The sequence below is a fragment of the Hesperophylax consimilis genome, chromosome 27, assembly GCF_061612785.1.
Source record: "Hesperophylax consimilis isolate HC1 chromosome 27, BYU_Hcon_1.0, whole genome shotgun sequence".
In the NCBI taxonomy this organism is placed as follows: Eukaryota; Metazoa; Arthropoda; class Insecta; order Trichoptera; family Limnephilidae; genus Hesperophylax; species Hesperophylax consimilis.
The window spans coordinates 19,907,480-19,931,315 of record NC_142862.1 but is presented as its reverse complement, the minus strand read 5'-3'; the positions used below and the strand labels follow the sequence as shown (position 1 = coordinate 19,931,315).

The 23,836-nt window shown below is 34.9% G+C and overlaps 1 protein-coding gene across 1 annotated transcript in view; it reads left to right on the top strand.

Annotated features, from left to right (window-relative positions):
* The first annotated feature begins 991 nt into the window (after positions 1 to 991).
* LOC149410723 (uncharacterized) overlaps positions 992 to 23,836 on the top strand; it is a 37,417-nt gene continuing 14,572 nt past the window's right edge. Inside the window, exon 1 of the mRNA XM_089648198.1 lies at positions 992 to 1,149. Coding sequence (XP_089504324.1) covers positions 1,120 to 1,149 — 30 coding nt within the window. The 5' untranslated portion in view covers positions 992 to 1,119. The remainder of the gene's footprint in view (positions 1,150 to 23,836) is intronic.

Below are 23,836 nucleotides of genomic sequence, written 5' to 3'. Positions count from 1 at the left end.
ATTTTTGATATAGAACCTATGTAATATTTTTAGTCGTAAAAATATTGTATATTTACAACTAAAATAAATAAAGGATTTCTCTTGTAAACAAATCTATCGGTGAAACGCACGCATAATCGAACAGGCACAGAGCGGGCAAACGGCAGAGAAGGCTGAATTCGCATATCCAAAAATAAATCAATCACCGCATATCCACCTGAAATAATTAACATTATAAATTCATCGTTGCCATATTGTTTAGAGAGAAACAGTTCCAGGACAGAAAAATAATATTTGATCAAATCTTGGGAGAAATTAGTACCGGCAAAGATTTTTTCGGTCCTTGTTTACAATATTTGGACTGCGTCGACAAAAATAGAAAAAATCTGAGATATTAGCAGTTTTGTCCAACATTGGTGGTGTTTTATTTAGTTAAAGGTATCACAACCAGAGTTGATCCGAACATATTTCTCAAACAGATCCAATACTGTTATACGGCACGTTTGAAACTTTTTATTTGGCTCCATTAAATTTTATAAAAATGTAATGATAATCAATGTTCCCTTTTCGCGGAGAGCAATAAAAAGAAGTAAACAAGACAAAGGCCTGTTACAGTGAAGTTTGGAAAGGACACCACTGTCGGAAGTGGTCTACCATACGCAATTCTTAGTTTGTGTTGTTTGGGTCGACTCTAATTACGCGAACCACAATAATACCACATAGGTACTTAATAATATTTTGACATTTCATCAGTCAGAAAAACGGAAATCCATGAGAGGATGCAAGAATGTGAATAAAGCAAGGAGCGTGTGCTAAGACAGAGTTGTAAGGCAGTCTATCCTCACTGCTTACTCCAACGGAGTAAGGGCCTGTTGGTTTGTTTTTCAACAATATGACGCGACTTTCTAAAATCTAGGGACGTTTGGGGATTTTTGCGGGATTTTTATGTCTTTAGGGAGTTTCTATTTTTTTCCCTGGCAATACTACTAAAGTCTCTAGTCGCCGTCGTCCATGTTTCCCATTGTTTGTTTCGTATTCCGTGACAAGTCTCGAGTGTCTAAAACGAACGGTTCTTTACTTTTTCAGATATTAAACCAGCCAATTAGCTCGTGGAAGTTTAGTTGATTCGCCGATGCAGCCATGACTTACTCCGGGAGGAACAAGTTCGAGGTAAATTAATTATTAAACTGTTTCTTTGTTCATCTGTTGGTCGTGGAATTTTCTGTTTATTTTTCATTTTGACTGAAGACAAACAGCTGATTTTCATATTGCCGGCCCGTTTCTTTGTTGTGTTTTGAAAACGCTCCAATTTTCGACATACAAGCTTTTAGACTGGACGAAAACACGTTTTATTATACAATACTCATAATATCTTGAAAACTGTCACATAATAACTGTGTATAGCTTGTTTTTCTCGCGTTTAAAAATGTTTTTATAAATATCTTCTACGGCGTAATTTCCCCCGGCATAGCTAGAAAAACATAATTTTTAGAATTTTTCTGATTGTTTTTTTTTTCGATCCGATTGTTTTACACTTCGATGTCAAAAATCAACTGAAGAAAAGTAGAAAAAATCGTAATATGTAGTTATTTATTCACTTGGGAAGTAAAATAAAATTATAATAATGCTTATCAAAAATATGTAGGTACGCACTGTATTTATTTATTTTATTTATTTATTCTCTCACAAATTGAATATTTAGGACGGGTTGTTTCGGAGAATTTGAACAATTCTTCAAATTTCAACGCTCATTTTCCAGTTACCATGCGAAAGATTTTTTCAAGTTCTGTTTTATTTCAGTTCTGTCAAGCAACTAGCCTATAATGATATAATAACAGAACTTGAATAGGACTTTCACAGAACCCGGAAATGAACGTTGAAATTTGATGAATTGTTCAAATCCTCCGAAACAACCCGTCCTTAGAATACTATTACAATGTAAACAAAAAATAATTAAATATTTTCTATATATGATAAGATTTACAAACACATTCTTATTTTTCTTGTGAATACCGCACAATATTCACAACCGTCCTGTGCCCGAACACACCGTTTCACGCAGGGGTAGGCAGAGAGGTTGGACCGCCACAACTCTGTCATGGCATACTTATACTCTCCTTTCTCATACATACTTTTCTGTTATTCCGACTCTTGCCATCTCCTGACTCGAGTATTTGATTCACAAGATCGTGTCATGTATTTCTCGGGTGTCCCTGGCTTTTTCTACCGTTTACTTGCGCGTCAGATATTCTCCTTACTATCCTTTCTTCAAAATAAAATTCAAAAAAATATTTATTGCACAAAAATAGTACAAAGGGTATAGGTTATAGGTTACAGCTTACTTACTTATTACTTCGTTCATCCACTCTACATGTTAAAACGATTTACCCCGTCTATTGTGTTAAATATTAGAGAGTAGGACATTATTTTGTCCTAGTGCTAGACAACAAAGGAACTAAAGAAAACTGTGCAAAATAAAGTGCAAGTCCTCAAACATTAATTTGAACCATAAAATTTAGTCGTGAAAAATCCGATTGAAAAATAATATTTGGACACAGACATATGAATATATAGACTAGAAATTAAAGATGAGGGGTAAAATCAACTGTTGAAGAACGAAGGGGGTAAAGCTGACTGTGATTCGTCAATAAATCAATCTGACAGTATATAGGCATCTCGCATTATAATATCACCATTTAGTTCTTAAAAGTAAAATCTGCTTTTGAATGAATAGACATTTTTACATGGGAGCGCAAATTACTCGCCACGTTATGAACAAATTTGCGAAGTCCAAATTCGGCAAAATACATTTCTTCTATTTTCAGAGTCGAATATTTCGTTTACGTATTTAGTTAGACACTTTTATAAATGTTCATAATTTACTTCCCAGCAACCAACCAGCTTTGTGTTCAGAAGTATCTCGATGTGATAGTATAATGTTTCTACAACTGATCCATATTATACGATGTGAATATGCTTAAAATAAAGTAAAATAATGCTTATATATGGAATGTAATACGACAATTGGGTTTATTCTCTTTTTCACATCTATTTTTACAAGTTTTCATACCACAAGCCACTATTTTGCCGTGTTATTTCATAAAATGCCTCGACCATAGCTCGACGCTAGTTCGAACAAGAATGATGACGTCACATTCTCAAGATTCACGGGAGGCCATACGCGAGCCCAGCCGGCTCCAATGGAACCGGTATGGGGAGTGGGGAATAATACGCTTTTAATCACTTAGGGCAGGTCTACTAATATTCATATGTCTATGTATTTGGATTATATTATTGGTGCGGTAAAGATCCTCGACCACCAATTTAGGATCGCGGGTTCAAATCCCGGCGTACCGCTTTAAAAAATATAATACTATTGCTAATGTACTTGTCGAGCGTCTCCGACTGCTTCCACCATTCTCTACTGTATACCACAATGTAACTGTTAAAAAAATACATTACATCGACTTTCATTTGACTACGTATCTCATTCCGGTGCAAAGATATCGCAAGAATTCCTCGGGCGTCCCCGACTTCTTATACCACTCAAACCATTCTCTAAACACTCCTGGCACTAATGAGAACAAATTTTCAGCGATATCGGTCGACTACTTTTCGAGTTTTGCGAGCGCAAAACTTTTTGGGTTTGTTTTTTTTTTCTTAAAGAAACACAAACATTCCCAGGTTACGAATAACCTGACAATATTTTAAAATCTCCCACCATCACAGTAAGCGGAAAATCTTGCTTGTGTCGTGATGGACGACTAGATGGAGCCAGCCGAGGAATTGAATACACTACGCCTGGGTGGGACCCAGACGCGATTCCAACTGTCACTAACCGGTATATTTGATATTAAGATGTATTATATTTTATATCACATTTAATTAATACAGGGTGTATCGGCACTAACCCGACAAACTTTAACCAGCTATTCCTTAGCACATTTGGAGTAAAAAATGTTATGGGCACTTTGCTGTCCGGTAGCATTTTTTTTTTTCAATTAAAAAACAAAAAAATTAAAAATTTCCACACTACATCACTGTCATTGGCATTGCTTTTCGTGTTCAACAGCTGTTGTAAGCAAGTATGTCGAAAAGCGTCTTCGCTCTTTCGCACACACTAAATAATAATAGTTAAAAATGAGACGAATGGTGCCGTGCCATTTCGTTGTGATTGTAAAAGTGCGCCAATATAGGTACACACGTGCATTATTCAATGGAATTCGAATAAAATATTGTCAGATGAGTTTTCAAATTTTGACAAAGGATAAAACAGTGGTGACATGTGGTGAAAATATGAATAGTAAATTTTTTATTTAAAAAAAACGTTACCGGACAGCAAAGTGCACATAAGATTTTTTTTACTCCAAATATGCTAAGGAATAGCTGGTTAAAGTTTGTCGGGTACGTGCCGATACACCCATTATTTGCGGCACAACTCGGAGTTGTAGATACTATCAGTATCGCCCTAGCAAGAGACCTCCATTCAGAATCAAAACGTTGCTTGAAATGGTTTAAGCTATGTTTTTAGTGACCGGACGTGAATAGTCATGTACTCCCCATTCTTCTCCTTCGTCACTTACTTCATTCTGATAACATTCCCCAAATGGGGATGCCATAGTTCCACTGGCTCTGGGCAGTTGGAACTCTTGTAGGTACTTTATCACACGTGGTAAATGCAATATCAAAAAAATCGTAAACATTGTACCCATACATTATGATTGTTTTTATTAATCTATTAAGAAGCTATTGCAGTGCATCATGCATTGTGATTCTGAACTGAAAAAACAGATATAAGAATATTCAAAAATGATTGTTTATTAAACATTTTTCTACGGGTTTTAAACCCTTTTCATTCATTTGTGACTACATCGGCAATACACGTGCACTTCATAACGACGGTACCACGCGTCGCGTCGTCCCGAAGCATACGTGTAATACCCGCTTTTATCTTTCCCGTAGAGACCGACCGAAATTTCCCTTTTTATTTTCGATCGAAACCAAACAGCAGGCAAATATCAATTTTCCAGCCTTCGTGGAATTTGAGTGTGGTCGTCAGCTTATCACTATGTCAACGGAAATAAAAACGTTGCTGCAGAACTTCATGGATTGGCCCTTGCGTCACAGATAATGACCGATCTGGTTGAAAATCTACGTCTTATTCGAGTTTTTTCTCCTTCCGTTAGAACTTCTAGTCTCGTCCAGAAAAGGTACTAAATTTTCGATGAGCAGAACTTTTAATTTCTCCCTCATTCTTTCTGGAGCAGGTTCAATTTTTTCCATTAGCAGAACATCTAATCTAATATTTTTCATATTATTTCTAGGACGGGTTCCATATCTTTTCATCGCAGGACTTATAATTTCTCTCCCCAAGCTCTCTAGAATATGTTCTTTGTATTTTTCGCTGAGCAGAACTTCTAATAATTTCTCCCTCATTCGTTCTGGATCAGGTTATTTGTCCGTGAGCAGAGCTTCTAATTTCTCTCCCATTCCACCCAAAACAGTTTATTTGTATTTGTGTGTGAATAGAACTTCTAATTTCTATCCCCAAGCTCTTTAGAATATGTTCTTTGTATTTTCTTTGAGCAGAACTTCTAATAATTTCTCCCCCATTCGTTCTGGATCAGGTTATTTGTCCGTGAGCAGAAATTCTAATTTCTCTCCCATTCCTTCCATAACAGTTTTTCATTCTCTTTTCTAGAACAGGTTCTTTGTATTTTTTCTGAGCAGAACTTATTTCTTCTCCATTATTTCTATTACAGTTTCGTTTTATTCTGCGTCTCTAAAAATTCATCAGACCTTAAGTTTATTACGACCGGCAATGTTTAAAACGTAATGTTTATATAAATAATTATACCTAGTATGTAATGTGTACATCTAAACATAAATATCATTATACACTTACAAAACCTTATCTTAGTATTCTTTGTTTACAAACAACCTTATCAGTGGCTTTGTAGCAAATAAAACAAATTGTTTCAATGTTCTATGATTTTTAGCTCAGCGAAAAGAGAAGGTAAATATTTAATATCCTTTGTCTGAGCGTTTGAAATATTGTCTTTATCTTGATAGTAATAAATACATCGGTTAAAGTAAGTCGCAAAATAAATATTTTTTAATAACTAATTTTGTAATAAATTAATAATATTATTCTAGCTTGTGGTTACGTTACTAGCAAACATTATTTTTTTATCTGAAAAAAAGGCGCGTCTCAAATTCCGTTTTCAGAAGTATTGAATAGTTCTGTATTTATTTACAGGAAAAGCTCATGTGACATATTTATTGAAATGAAAACTTATTTATCTGAAAAATATAATAAAACTCACGAATATTTTCGTATTTCTTCATTATATAATATTTTGTCATACATTAGAGAGAGGAAAAAATCTTTGAATATAATTAGCTATATTGAGGAAACTACATATGATAGATATGTACGATTTTTATAAATATACGTTAATAAACACATTATCTGGTAAGACAGTAAAATATACAAAAACATAATAAAAAAAAAACAAAATGATTGTTGATAAAAAGTTAATCATTATAAATTATATTTAAAAGCTCCATAGCTTATGATGGAAACGATGTAGATGCTGCGTTGACCTTTGAGACAGAAAAAAGCTGTTTCAAATTTCAATACCCCAAAACTCACCGTTCGAGAGTTTTTTTTTTATTCAATTAAAGGAAAAAAATAACTTATATTATGTGCGATAACACATTTATTATGTGTGATAACACATATTATGTGCGATAACACATATATTATATGCGATAAGACATTTATTATATGTGATAACACATATATTATGTGCGATAACACATATATTATGTGCGATAACACGTATATTATGTGCAATAACACATATATTATGTGCGATAACATTGTCTTCCCCACATTCCGGAGTAAAGGAAAAAATAACAAAACAAAAGTATGTCCAATTTCATATAAGTTTTTATTGTTTATGTTCTTAAACTTCCAATTTGTTTTATTTTTCCCCGTCATTAATAGTGGGCTTTCGCCTAGTAAATTTAAATTAAATCATTGACTTTGTACCTATACATGTACAGTGCGCCCTACTGTCGAATTTGGCAGCCATCTCTGGTCTGGAGCCCCTAAATACCTGAAAAAAACCCTTGACTCTGTGCAGAAACGGGCGGTCCGTTTGATAGATTCCCCAATCTTAACAAACGGACTGCAATCTTTAGAGCACAGGCGTCAGGTAGGTATGCTGTCCTTGTTCTATCGGTATTACAATGGAAGATGCTCTGAGGAACTAGCGTCATTGATCCCTTCGGCACCGGTGCGTAGTCGGGATACACGCCAAACGCGTGCCCAACATTTGTACACGGTTGACATTTGTCACATGAGAACGGGTCGCTTCTACGATTCGTTCTTAAGTTCAACAGCTCGGCTGTGGAACGAACTGCCGGCCTCTGTGTTTCCTCCCTCCTACAACTTGGGACTCTTCAAGACCCATGTTCACTCCTTCCTCTCCACAAAAAGACCCTCCACACAGCATCCCCAAATATGACATAGGCCCTGAGAAATTATTTTCTTCAGGGCCTCCTGTGTGGAGTTAATATTTAAAAAAAAAAAACATCGCTATTTAATCAAGAAGGATCTACATGTTTCAAACCAACGTTTTCTTCGTCAGGATATATGTTCTCTAAATAGTATAAAATAAACAGTAGTCAGTTTGTGCGCTTAGTTCTTCCGGAAGGTTTATATATTGATGCATGCATATTATATTTGTAGAAAGGAGATGAATGCCGGGTACAAGTCAGCTAGTCTTAATATATTTAAAAAAATCAGCCTTCGTATGTTCGTGCTCGCAAAACTCGAAGTGTAGTCTACCAATATCGCGGAAAATTTCAAAAATTGTTCTTATTAGTGGCAGGAGTGTTTAGAGAGTGGTTTGAATGGTACAAGAAGTCAGGGACGCCCGAGAAAGACATTAGCAATAGCGAAGCGATACGGGGCCCGCTAGTTTTCATTGTACTATTGGTCTCGAAACATGTCGATCCTTTTTGAGTTATTAGTGGTGAATACAAAGTTGTTTATTTTATTTAAATCAAAATGACGGCACTAAGTGAATTTGCAAGTATTGAAGAAGTTAATAATAAATGTTTGACAAGCATAGACATATGAATATTAGTAGACCTGCCCTAAGTGATTAAAAGCGTATTATCCCCACTCCCCATACCGGTTCCATTGGAGCCGGCTGTGCTCGCGTATGGCCTCAAGTGAAATTTGAAAACGTGACGTCATCATTCTTGTGCGAACTATGGTCGAGGCATCATCGGTTCATTTTACGAAATAACACGGCAAAATGTTGACTTGTACTATGAAAACTTGTAAAAATAGATGTGAAAAAGAGAATAAACCCAATAAGGAAGTTGAGTCCATTTTTTTTATTTTTTTTTATCAATGTTCGCATTCAAACTTAAATACTGGTATTTTTTTTTTTTTTTTTTAAGTTTGTTTTCATAATTAAATTAATTCTCAAAGTTTAAATTTTATTAAGCCCGCCAAAACGAGCGGAATCCAAGCGGTAAGAGGCGGGGTGTGGTGTGACGTCATTAGAACTGTGAAAACCACGACGCTCAAGCATTTTGTATGGAAAAAAATTTAATTCTTCAACAAGGAATTCCAGTAATTTTTTTACCAATATTAACCGTCTATTAGAATTGATGTTATTAAAAAAAAAAAGAAAATTGATTAAGATTTCATAGTTAAATTAATATTTTAAGTTAGAATATTTGCTTTTCCCGCCCGGTACGGTACTTGTACTGTATTGCCGTCGCTACTTGTTGACGTTCCACGCGCTAATTCAGGACCACCGCGCAGAAAAGTAAAGACCAAAAGTAAAATAACGGTTTACAGCCCAGTTCACTGTGATACCTTTCTGGGCGGCCGGCGGCCTGAAGTGTATCACATGCTATGTGACATGTATAATAATAAAAACTTCTAAGTTATGCAATAAACAACATATTATTATAAAGCACTATACGAATATGTATCTTTAGAAATCCATTTCATATAATAATAACAACAAATACGTACATATATTTGACAAACCCAAATAAACCTTTGGCCTATACACCTCTCTCATCTAAACCGACCATCTCTCATGTAATAGAAAGAGATGCACCATAGGTGATCCGTTGAACGTACAAGTCACGACACATGTGACGTCAGAATTCTTTCGACCAATCGTGGAGCGTATACAGTCTATTGCTATTGAATGCTTTTTCAAGAACGTTTAACTAATTCTAAGAATAATAATATAGAAATATATTTATATTTTTAGAATCGATATTTTTTTATCTACATGAACATATTTTTTATAAGTCAAAATATTTTTCACTCAACTTCCTTATTGTCGTATTACATTCCATATATAAGCATTATTTTACTTTATTTTAAGCATATTCACATCGTATAATATGAATCAGTTGTTACTATCACATCGAGAAACGTCTGGACGCGAAACACAAAGCTGGTTGGTTGCTGGGAAGTAAATTATGAACATTTATAAAAATGTCTTAACTAAATACTTAAACGAAATATTCGACTCTCAAAAGGGAACCGAATTTTTTTGCCGAATTTGGACTTCGCAAATTTGTTCATAACGTGGCGAGTAATTTGCGCTCCCATGTAAAAATGTCTATTCATTCAAAAGCAGATTTTACTTTTAAGAAGTAAATGGTGATATTATAATGCGAGATGCCTATTTACTGTCAGATTGATTTATTGACGAATCACAGTCAGCTTCACTCCCTTCGTTCTTCAACAGTTGATTTTACCCCTCGCCATTATCTTCTCGTCTATTAATTCCTATGTCTGTGTTGACAAGCATTGCCAAAGGTCGTTTGTAGATCGCGGGTTCGATATAAAATATCCAATATAAATGACTGCCACTAACAGCGTATAATAAACAATTTTATGTGTTTTCATTTTAAAATCATATTATTGATTTAAAAATACGCGGCGGATTGTTTTTTGTATCGATAAAAAAGAACTAACTATAGGTAAGGTAGATAGAGAGGATATACAGTCACACGACTCTATCTTGACACACACTATGTACTTGCTTCAATCACATTTATGCATCGTCGCTAAATACTCTCTTCAGATATTCAGATGTTCAGTTATTCAGACTCTTGACATGGCCCGACTCAAGTATTGTCTACCTCGGGCGTCCCCGATTTTTACCTTTCACTTTCGCATCACGCTTTTCCTCGTACTTGACGCGATTTTGGGTTTGATCGACGGCCCTCCACTCTAACTACTCTTAAGTTCTTAGAAATTCTGAAATTCAATCGAAGTTCTAAGCTGTAAATTCTCTAAATAACTTGTAATGAAATTTTCCGGTATATCAAATTATGTTAAATTAAAATGAATTACCTTTTTACCTTGTAATTTATTGTTACTATGTAAATAAATTCCTAGCTTCTAGTTCCTAGTTGCTGGGGGTTATCCTTAGGAGATAGACATATACAATGGCAGACTTTTCTGTAGGCCTTTTTAAGATATACAATTCCGTACTACATTATTTTGAGGTATGTCATAAGGTTTAGCCAGCGTTAGCAATGTAAGCGTCCGAAAATATTTTTTTACGACTCGATTACAAAACATCGACATTTCTCTACTTTCTATAAATATAATATGCATGGATTATATATATATATACATATATGTATAAACCTTCCGGAAGAAATTTTCTAAATGATAGTGAAAATCCTATCAAAATCCGCTTGCGATTGCTTCATTCCTTTCCCACGATTCGTGGTTCGGCTCACGGAAATTTTATCCTGTTTATACGCAGAATTAGGTGTCAAGTGACTTTAATCACAGGTTTAACAAGGCGGTAAAACAGTCGGGTAGCGTTACTCGGCGGCACACAGTGGGCTGAAAATCGCTTTTCATCGACATAGATAGTTTTTTTATATTTTTATATTAACTCCACACAGGAGGCCCTGAAGAAAATAATTTCCCTCAGGGCCTATGTCATCTTTGGGGATGCTGTGTGGAGGGTCTTTTTGTGGAGAGGAAGGAGTGAACATGGGTCTTGAAGAGTCCCATGTTGTAGGAGGGAGGAAACACAGAGGCCGGCAGTTCGTTCCACAGCCGAGCTGTTGAACTTAAGAACGAATCGTAGAAGCGACCCGTTCTCATGTGACAAGTGTCAACTGTGTACAAATGTTGGGCGCGCGTTTGGCGTGTATCCCGACTACGCACCGGTGCCGAAGGGATCAATGACGCTAGTTCCTCAGAGCATCTTCCATTGTAATACCGATAGAACAAGGACAGCATACCTACCTGACGCCTGTGCTCTAAAGGTTGCAGTCCGTTTGTTAAGATTGGGGAATCTATCAAACGGACCGCCAGTTTTGGACAGAGTCAAGGGTTTTTTTCTGGTATTTAGGGGATCCGGACCAGAGATGGCTGCCAAATTCGACAGTAGGGCGCACTTGCGATTTGTACAGGGTCAGCAGTTGTGTACTATTAATTAGTAGTAGTATATCTGTGTGTAAGGATAAGGGCAACCTGATGATTCCAGAGATAGCCTCATTTTTAATGTCAGTGCCATACAAATTTTCTTTAAAAAATGATAACTCCTTCATTTGTACACGCAATTGCTTCATACGAAATTTTATAGCATAGTAATGATCAGCAGAATCCATTTCTAGCCAAAAAAATACCCTTGAAAATTCAAGTCTCTATGTCTATGAAAGGCGATTTTCAGCCCACTGTGCGGCAGTGAAACTGCGCTACTAGACGAATACATCTGTGATCTGTGAGAAACACTTATCAGCAGGTTACTCAGAGCTGATGAATCATGGAAAACGATTACGTAGGTAACTATTCAAACTAAATTTTGTTTCAACACTTTTCATGACTTTTCACTTTTTAAAGGAGTTATCCGATCCCCAGTGTACAGTGGCATTAACAGGATATTGCTATTTTTTTACATTACACAACATTTTTAAAACATGTTTTCTGAAGTAAATATTCGTGGAATTAGATGAGTATTGTGGAATTCGTATTCTTAGAAAATCGTCTGAGTTTTCCCAAGGAATTTTCTCTATCTTTTGATTGTTATTGTTAATTAATTATAAACATTACACACTTCTCAGAATAATATGCCACTCTTTAACTTATAATGGTACGTATACATTTGCGAAGTTAAACGCGAACCGAGCCACGAATTACGGGAAAAGAACGAAGCAACTGCAAGCGGCGTTTCGCGCCATTTGCGGTTGCTTCTTTGCTTTCACACAAGTTGAGGTTCAGTTCGGGTGGAAGATACTCTCAGTATCGCCATGGTGTAAGACCACCATTCAGAAATGAAACGTTGCTTGAAATGCCTTTGGCCATGTATGGTGACCAGATATGAATAGCCAGGTACTTCCCCACCTTCCTCTTCCCCATCTCCTTCCCCTCCACACTACCTTCAGCCTCACAACATACCTCGATAGCGGTTTCACATAAAAAAGGCTGTTTGATAGATTACCCTATCCCCTAGCCCAGGGGCCGACAGACTTTCAAGTGGAAGACATAAACTGTCAAGGAAACAGGATAACAATTGTATGGGCGGAAAACAACAACTTTTAATTATATGATACGACGTTGATTTGTTAAACCATTATATTTTTTACTAACGCCGACCGGTTTCGAAGCCTGTCAATAAACGTTTGAATAACGTTACATCGTTTTCAATGGAAAAGGGTAACAATGTTGAATGAAACACTAGTATATATTGAATTATTTCGCGGATAAGAGATAAGCCGCCATAGCTCAATGGTCAGAGCTGTCGACCGGAAATCGAAAGGACGCGGGTTCAAGTCCCGTTGGCGTCATGTATCTTTTATCGGGAGATTTTTTAATGTAGATGAGTGTTTCAGGCTAATAATTATTGCTTATAAAATAATTGTTACCCTTTGTGCTATGCATAAAAAATCTTGTCTTAAACATTAGTTTACCAAAAAAAAAAAAAATAATAAAAACCAGTTTTTTGCTTGAAATCGAACATTTCTAGACTCCGTTTGTCAAGCGATTTGAATGCCTATTACCTACGATATAAGGTATACAAAGAATATACACATTTTTGGCTTGTAACTTCCTCTTACTTAAGACCCAGGTTAATTGCTTCTTTTCCTCAAAAAGACCCTCCCATATCTTCCCTAAAGAGGACAGAGACAGACCCCCAGGGATATAATTTTCCTCAAAACCTCCTGTGTGGAGTAAATGTAAAAAGGCATAGCTTTTGGTTATTCGTTTTTTTTTTTAAAATTTTTCTTTATATTTGTGAATACTTGTGCCGCATAAATATTGAACAAATTTACTGCGATGCCGGCTTCAAACCCACGACCTCTACTACAACAATGTTACATTATATTTGCGTTCATATCAGAATTAGTACAATAATTTCTACTGAAGAATGTTCAGTCTAAAATCTAAACCGTCTCATAAAATAATCGCATGTGACATGTAAAATCCAAGATTACGGTAAAATGAATCATTAATATTCAAGCGCCACTTGTTAAATGGAGCCGTAATCACAGATAATGATTAATTACTTACCCACCTTTTTTTATGAAAAAAATTATGTATTGCTATTTTTCGTAATCGATCTTCTCGGGACAGTGGCAATTCAACACACTGTTAAAAAGTCCTGAAAAGTAATAAAAAATCTAGTTTGTTTATAGGCCTTTTTATCGTCGCTTTTAATGACTATATCACATTTCGAAAGTGGGTTGATTTGGTGCTGTCCTGAGTTGTAATGGAAACCTATTTTTTGTCAAAATTACAATTCTAAAACATAAGGCAGGAAATGTGTTTATGAAGCGGAAACAACCTTCAAACTATGAGCTGTGGCGTTATGGAATTTACACATTTTTTTCTGTCGCGATTTTCTACTTTAATTACATGTCTTTTATGCTCGCAACGTAACTTCCGTCATGAGCTACGTAAATTTAATATAGCTTGTGATGTACACAAAATTATTGCTATACTTTGTAAGTTAACAATAATTTAAAAAAAAAACATAATTTCAATAGAAATTAGAAATTTAATATATGTCGCTATTCCAAATTCCTGTAATATTCAAAAATCTGTTGATGAAAAAATAAGAAAATATACAGATTTAGGAAATGAAATAAAAAAATTTTGGCATTCTCAGACTAAATATTACCATTCGTTATTTCGGCTACTGGCATTATATCTAGCTCTCTCATTAAAAATTTAGGCGTATTAGATCTATCAAAAAAATTATATATAAAGATGCAAAAGTCGGTCATTTTGAATACATGTAGGATAACGAAAGATTTTTTAAATATTTATGTTGAGGGATCAGTAGGATTTATAGGCCCTGTTAGGAGTTCTACTTAGCCGAACCCTCTGATATGAAAATATCTGGAGTCGGTGAATTATTTTCCCATTTGATCTCTGGTGAGTTTACTTGTTGTTCTTGTATTGTTTTGTATTTATTTTGCTTATATAATGCACTTGCATAATGTTGATTGACTAGATGATCATTTGTGGAAAAGTGTGTGGAAGGGTTTAGTTTTTTGTATGGGGAAGATTTAACCCTAACATAAAATCGGAAGTTTTAAAATTTATCTATAAGCGCCATTTTTAATTATTAACAGTAGTTTGTTTCTGCTTTCGATCAAACGCTATAACGGGTCGAAAGTCGACGGTTTATTGGTACTGTTCCAATGTCAAAATTTAACCTAGCGCAGTGCTGATCTTCGATAATAATGTTTTATGGAGTTCAGACAATTGTAGTTTAATTTTTTTTCTTATGTGGTTATCTTTTTAAGTAATCAATAAAATTTTAATTCGCTTCCTTTTTGCATCGCCTCTTTGAATTTTTTTCACCGTATTGCTGAGACGTTATCTTGGAAATGAGAATTTACAATGGATGTTGGGTATTATAAGTTGACTGCTATGGAAAACGCATGCGTTTGGAAGGAGTCAATCACCTCCGCTCACCTTGACTGTAGCGGGCAAGGTCGTTGGGCGCTCGCGGCCCGAATCTTGTACACACGCGAATATAAAACTAACTAACCATAACGCCGTTTCTCCGCAGGGGTAGGCAGAGAGGATATACCGCCACACAACTCTGACTTGGCACACGATCATTGCTTCATTCACATTCGCGCATCCTCTCAAATTTCTGTACCGCCCTAGTAATAGACCACTTGAAATGGCTTAGTGATCAGTTCTGAATTCACGGAGAAAAATGAGCACGATTTTTTAAATTTTTTTTTTATTCTAGATAAATGAAAATTACATTTTTCACTTATTTAACTAGAAATAACAAATACATTACACATAAATATATTACACAGCGATATTATTGACTTTCATTGTTTTGTTGATTGAGCATAAAACTGAACAATTTTTTTTTAAATGTACCTAAACTTTTTTCATTTTTAATTTCGTCTGGGAGGCAATTATATATTATGTTGCTCCCCTCGTAACCAATGGATTGCTTGCCATAATGAGTATGTATGGTTTTAAATGTATTTTATCATGTTGCCGTGTAAAGTGTGTGTGTACGTGGGACGTTTTAATGAGTTCTGTATTTGTATGTATGAGTTTATTATGTATTTTGTAAATAAGTAGACATGTATTATATTCATATAATTTTCTTAATTTTAATAGTTTCGTTTCCATGTATAATTTTTTTGTCGATGTTCTAGGTTTGAAATGAAATACCTTTTTGATTACTTTGTTTTGTGTTACCTGTTGTTCATTTATATATGTTTCACATGCATTTCCCCAGATTTCAATCAAGTAGTTTAAATGTGAGTGTACGAGGCTATAATATAGACCTTCTTTTAATTTTATTTGGTAACAGATATGGTATCCGGCTAAATAAAAATGTGAACATGTGAACAAAATGTGACTGCATGACCACTTCCTAATAAAATATTAGTCATTCAGAATATATCTGAACACGTTTTCACGCAGGTGGCCCTAATAAATATAATGGACACGATGCGAAAATATTATTATTTTTATTAACACTTTCCTTCTTCCTCATAACATATTCGTGATATACTGATAGTTTGTAATTAATTTTGTCAATTCATTCGTTATACGCCTCCAGTCCCGTTTTTAACAGGAAATCGAATAATTTGAAAAGATTTTCGTATCAGTAAGTTTTCTCCGTGTAACCAGATACTTTTCAACGTTCCTCTTCCCCATCTCCTTCTCTTTTCCCACTTCATTCAGCCTCATCACCTCATTTGCGGGTATCCCACTGGCTCCGGGGAGTTGTGACTCTTGTGTTAAAACTTTTCCAATATTCAAATTTGATGATCGTATACACCTGTTGTCCCCTTCTCACTAAAAACAACAATTATGTTAGTAAGACAAAATGCTTTTTCTCAGTGACGTTTCTCAAGCGTCGGACGTGAATACATATGCACCAAAACATATGATCCAATGTTTTGTTGTTGTTTGAGTCAACTCTAATCTTATCTTTGTTAATGATAAATAATATTATATGTGTCAACATTCAATATGTGGGTATGTTGTATTTGCAATATTGTGACAGATAACAATCTCCTGACAGATCGTCTACCTTCGTTCTGTTTAGTTGCTCTTTAATCTAACTTAAAATAACTTCAGATCTTGTCTTGTCGTTCATCGAACCCCCAAATTGATAAAGACGGCAACTGACCGACAAAATATGCATGCAAGTTATAGCCCGTCGTTCCACTGGCTTGGAAACGGTACGAGATCGACAAAAACCGGAGACACTGCTCAGAAAAATCCCACAATGGCTGCTCTGCACGCCGTAGTGAACTTTACTTTTATGCGCAGGGTCTCTGGTTTTTGTCGTTTTCGTACCGTTACCAAGCCACTGGAACGACGGGCTATAACATGCATGCATATTTTGTCAGTCAGTTGCCGTCTTTATCAATTTGGGGGTTAGATGACCGACAAGAAAAGATCTTAACAAGGACTTAATTATCGTAAACTAACCTAACCTAACGTTGAAGATACATAACAACAAACCTGACCTAACTTTGGAGATAAAGAACAACAAACCTAACATGACTTTTAAGATAAATAAAATCAAAACTGATATGATCTAACTTTGAAGATAAATAACAAAAAACCTAACCTAACTTTGAAGATAGAGAACATTAAACCCAACCTAACTTTTAAGATAAATAACAAACCCTCATATATCTTTGAAGATAAAAAACAACACATATATATGTGGAAGAGGAAGGTGGGGGAGTTCCTGGATATTCAGATCAGGTCACCAAACATGGCAAAACGCCATTTCAAACAACGTTTCAATTCTGAATGGTGGTCTTACACCATGATGATACTGTGAGTATCTTCCACTCTGGATCATGTCGCAAGTATACTATATACAGGGTTTTCCAATAAGAGGTATTATTTTGATATTCAATCGTAAAAGCTCAATGGTTTCGTTGCTTGTGTGGCACGTAGCGCCGTCTTGTTGAAAGTAAACGTTGTCCAGATCAATAACATCCAATTCCGGCCATAAAAAATCATTAATCATCTCTCGATAGCGCAATCCATTCACCGTAACTGTTGCTCCAGCCTCATTTTCGAAAAAGTAAGGTCCAATGACTCCGCCGGACCATAAACCGCACCAAACAGTCACACGTTGAGGATAGAGAGGCTTTTCAACAATAACTCTTGGGTTTTCCGAGCCCCAGATGCGACAATTTTGCTTGTTGACGAAGCCACCGAGGTGGAAATGGGCCTAATCACTCAAGATGATTTGCATTTGATTCACTCAAGTGAATTTTAATAATTTCAATGCGTTGTTGAAGCGTGTATCGTTCCATTTTTATTAATGGCGTAGTTTCTACTTGTCAAATGTCAAAAAAATGACAGCTTCAAAAGTAACATCTACCGAAATAGCGGGCTATTCAAAATAATAACTCTTATTGGAAAACCCTGTATTATTTTTAATTAATAAATTGTGAAGTACTCGTATCACAAATTAATCAAATAAAATTTACGCCGGGATTTGAACTCGCGACCTTCGGCTTGCTAGTCGAGAGCCTTACCCCTCTCCCGCGGAGGCTAAACCAAACTTACCTATTCTCTGTCATTTTCTGTTTTGTCTCTGTTCTGATTTATCCGGTTGCCGAAGAATATGGTGTCTAAATGACAAGCAGTAGTAAATGGTGACTTGTCTTTCATCAAATATAATATTTTAACTTTAAGACGATAGACCAAGTGATATTTGAAATAGGGCCTCTAACAATTACGTTCGTTATGTAGATTTCTATAGATCTTAATTATCTACATTTAATGGCTGTTTCACAAACATATTCTTCTATATTTAGATTGTTATCGATTCATGAAGTTCAAATTATCCATTGCATGTAATAAAATGTTTAATTCGTTCGGTATTAAGGCGATGCCATACGTAGTAATGCAAAATCATGTGTTTTTGGTTTGAAAATTTGGTCGCCTAGAAATGTTTCAGATGCTTTAATTAAATACTGCGAGTAGAATACATCTTGGCCTTCGAAATAATCGAGTATTTTTTAGATAAGTCTTTTTATAAGCCCAGAAAAAAATAATGTAAAGGCCTATGAAAACTGCTTTAAAGTTCAAAATCTCCTACTTACGAACCCATTTTCGGTTATGATTTTATTGTATAATGTGGCAAATTAATTTATTTATAAAATGATCGAAAAAAAATTAAATATTTATGCCTGAACATCTACAAAATAAAATAAAAGCCACTTTTTGGCCATGTTTTTTTCTTGTATTTATGAAAAAAGACGGATGGTGTTGAACGGGAATTTAAACCTTATCGCCATCTACGTAAGGGTTGTTATTGATAGCGGCTCAATTTAAAATATTACACAACGTAGTGCATCGCCTTAATAACAATAAAACCATCGTAATTTGTGCTATGATATATTTGCTTGAAATTGTAGAAGTAGGGGGACGTCTGACGAATACTTAACGTGACATCTCTGAACCGGAATGAGATAAAGAGACGAATTAAAGTCTATGTAGTTTTTTAAGACGTGGCAATACCCTAAAACAAAGCCAGAATCTTAACGACGGAAGTGAAGCAGCCATGCACAAAATGTGGCGCGCAGCCCTGTGTATTGGACAGACCTGCGGTTGAATTTTTTAAATTAAATCTCTAAAATAAAGTGAGAATCTTAACGACTTAAGTGATGAAGTCGTGTAAAAACAATTCGGCGCGCGGCCCGGTGTAATGGACTGGACCTATGGTCGACTTTGCCCTAGCAGGCCTAGAAAATCGATTTTTCCATGGGGTTTATTTTAAGTATGTCTGATGAACGTATTACTAAAATATTTTAATGGTAAGGTCCTGTTTTTATTAATCTTAAATATACATAACTTACATCCGTAAGGATCCCTCTAGAAACATTCGAGATTTTAGTAATACTTTCATCAGATTAATTTCAAATTTGAGCATCGAGCAAACCTCCGTTATTAGAGTTTTATGTCGCTTAAACAGTAGCATTGTGGTATACATTAGTGAATGGTGGAATAAGTCAGAGACGCCCGAAATAGACATTAGCAATAGCGAAGAATTGCGCGGTCCACTAGTGTAAAATAAATAGTAAGGAGAAACAGTATCAAAATATGTTAATCAAGAGATTTTATTTATATCTGCCTCGGAAGAAACTCATATAACTGGGGAACCATCACTTTTCCTTACAAATATGTTGAGGTTTTTGTCCATAGGTAGCAAAAATTTTTCTCGACTTTTATATCTCTAGTTTTTTTAGTAGAAGTTTGTTGGATGGCGTGAGGTGGTAGTTGAGATGGCGATAAGATTTAAATTTCTGCTAAAACCAGCTGCCGTTTTTTTTTTCTCCAAAAAGTGTTTTTTTTTTTTTTTTTGCTAAGTTTAGGCAAAACTATTTAGGATAATTTTTTAAAGAACATAATTTTCCACATTATATAATTAAATCATACCCAAAAGGGGGTTCGTAGGTAGGAGATTTTGAACATTAAAGCAGTTTTATAGGCATGTTTTTCTGGGCTTATAAAAATATTTTTCAAAAAACACTCGATTGTTTGAAAGGCCAAGTGTGTGCTACTTGCAAAATTTAATTGAAGCATCTAAAATATTTTTAAGCGATCAAATTTTAAATCCAAAAACACATGATTTTGCATTACTTTGTAGTGCTTCGCCTTAATTATTAATCCTTCAAGTCCATTTCGTCAACTTTACAGGATACATAAAATAGATATATTTTTTAAACTAGTTCATTTTTGCATTTTTTGATTCAAATAAAAATGTTACGTTGCATTATCGGTTAATTAAATGTTCATGTATTAGCTATTGACCGACCTTAACCTAACGACTGATTGGCTACGCACATACCTACCTATGCAAATGGGCGGGTACACAATGCAATACAACTTCCAAACAATTATTATGATTTTATTTTTTGGTAGAACGAAATTCGTTAGGATTCAACTCCTAATTTTAAAAACCACGCTACCTAAATGCTTTCAAAAAACAAAAAAACATTGGGTCGGAGTCACAACGTTTTTTGTCTTCCATCGGGCACGGAAAACAAAAACATTGTGGTTCTGCCCCGATATCTTTGTTTTCGTCGGATGTTTTAAAACAATTTTCCGCTAATTTCTATGCCGAACGTTCAAAATTTTAACATTTTTCAAAATTCAAAATTTTAGACGGCATTTAAAAAAAATATTTCCATTTAAATTCACTTGTGTTTTTGAGTATGAATGAATGCAAATCTTGGAAGCGGAATTAACCCACTTCCTTACATCCGATCGAGCTGAAACTCGGCTGACTCTTTTTCGATGACACTACAGCAGTTGATATACGAAATAAATATCGGTCCTACCCGATCGACAATTGGCGAGGTTGGCAGACTCCAGTTCCTGGGTAGGAAGTTTCAATCCTCAGTCAAACCATTTTTTTTTCAAAAATTAAAAAAAACATTTAAAAATATGTACCTGGATGTATTATTGTAAAAATATATTTTATCTTTTACGGTTTGATTTTTTAATCTTTTTTGTATGATCTGAGTTAAGTTTGAAGTTTGGAAATTAGCATAAATTATTCAAGTAACCCAAACTAAGAACCTAGTAATTTTGTGAATGTTTTTAATCTCTCGACTACGTTTCCAATGTTATTATTTTTCTAAATTGCGTAAGTGTGCAACAGAATTTGTCAACTTTACCGTTTTTTTTTCAATATTATCCGTCTTTTGGGTTTAGTTGGTTTCAACGTAAAACGAGATGGACAATGGACGTGCATCATGCAATCAAATCCAGCATTTGAATCAAACGCTCATCTTGTAGAAATTATTAGTTAGTCATCCACTGGCCAATATGACTTTATTAGCAGTGTGAATGCCCGTGCAGTGTATTGCGATTGGTGTGTGTGCGTCTGTGTGTGTTGTGATGATCGTCTATCGTCTGATGTGCCCGTCCGTAGCGTCGCGGCGCCGCCGTTCAACGACCGACCGGCGCCGACGGTCCTTAAACTGTGGGACGTGGAAACGGGAAAATATCGACTCGAATCATTTTTTAATTTTAATTTATTTATTTATTTATATTGGGTTTTTACAGACGCTCTCACTTGCGTGAGAACAAACCAGTTATAAGAACTCAGTTAACATACAAATACACATACAACGACACATTCATTTTCATATACTTAAATAAAAATTAAAATATAAAACAAATAAAAATTCAAAATTAAAAATGTATATGAAATACAAATATTACAGAAAAGTAAGAGACGCAAGTAATACATAATATAATCAGTGCAACATATTATTTAACAATAGCAGAATTTTTTTTCTGAATCCATATAAATTATCGACATAAATATCTACTTCAGCACACTCAATCTTGTTATACAGTTGACACATTTGGGTCAGAGGGCTAAAATAGGCGATATTATTTTTGAAAATATTCAGGTGAAAAATGCTATGGTGTCTTAAACGATGGGAATTGGGGAAATTTATTTCAATATTGCTAAGACATAATGAGGTATCAAGATGGCCGTGGATAATTTTATGCAAACATATTAGGTCAGTCAATTACCTTCTTATTTTAAGTGTATTAATCTTAAAGTATTCACGACGTGCGTCGTATGATCTAAGATGGTCATGTAGTAAGCATTTTTTGTTGAACCGATTCTATAATGTTTTCATACTTGCAATAATGTGGATTCCAAATAGTGCTTCCATATTCAAGCTTACTTCTAATTAAGGCATAGTAAAGGGTTAGAATTGATTGAGGATCTTTGAAAGGTTTAGTTATTCTGTGAATAAATCCCATCATTTTAAGTGATCTGGACTTAATGTCATTAATGTGTAAATCAAATATGAATTTAGAATCAAGAGTAATTCCTAGATCTTTTATAGAAGACACTTTCTTAAGAATAATCTTATTAATGAAATAGGAAAAATTCTTTATAACCTTATTTCGAGTAAAGTTTGAAATGTAACATTTTTCAACATTTAAGTGCATATCATTGACAGTACACCAGTTATTTAGTGTATCGAGATCTTTTGAAGCATAGATGATCGGTAACAGACTTAATTTTACGAAAAATTTTAAGATCATCGGCGAAAAAAGCACAATCACGGTTTAATTTCGAGCCAAGGTCATTTATGAATATAAGAAAAAGCAGGGGGCCAAGATTTGACCCCTGTGGTACTCCAGAAGTTACAACTATAGGGGATGATTTGTATCCGTTAATAAGCACTAGTTATGTTCTATGATGTTCTATAAATATGATTTTATCCAGCGCAATAAGTCCCTTGTATTCCTATTTGTTCTAGTTTCTTTAGTAATCTTTAAAATTTCTTGGCAAAACATGACAGTATAATTGGTCTGTAGTTTTTTTATCAAAGATTGGTCATCTGATTTGAAAACTGGTACAACATGTGCTTCTTTCCACAAGTCAGGAAAAGTTCCCGTAGTCATATTTATATTTGTTGCATATCTATATATATGTACGGTTAACACACATTTTTTTTACTATGCCTGCTCTCTAGGTATGTCCTGAGTCGAGACAGGCAAGTTTACAAATATTTTATTTTGGCAATAAGTACCCAAATTTAAGGTTAATTTCGACAGTTACATTTTTTGACAAAGCAAAAATATTTGATAGATTTGTGTAATTCAGTTTTGTATTAGTATTTGGTGACAATAATTCATATAATGATAATTTTTAATGTAGATTTTTGTGAGTTGACTTATTACTGCACGACCTTTGTTGATGATCCAATTTTTAGCCGAGATTTTAAATTTGTTTAGATTTTTTTAATTATCTTGTTTTGCCGGGTAGATTATTGTGTATTTTAGTCACAATATATTTGAAATTTCTTGGTCCAAAAGTTGTATTTGTTTTAGTTATTTCCAAAAGTGTGTTGGTTTTAAACCGTGTGAAAACGTTTTTAAATGTGTATGCGTCGCCCTGTACAAAGTTGAGGAAACTAACTAACCATCACTCTGTTAGGCAGAGAGGACGGACCACCAAACAACTCGGTCTTGGCACACACTCCTCACCTCATTCACATTCATACATCGTCTCATGCATACTCTTCTATTATTCTGACTCTTGCAAGGCCCGACTCAAGTATCTGATTCACTTGATCGTGCCCTGTCTTCCTAGGGTGTCCATTCCTTCCTTCTGCTACCATTCACATTTGCGTCATATATTCTGCTTACACCCCTTTCTTCGCTCTACATGCCCAAACCATCCAAGCTTATCTTTCTTAATCTTATTCATTACGCTTACATCAGCCTTGCGCTCTTTAGTAAATCTCCACATTTCTCACTAGGTCATACATG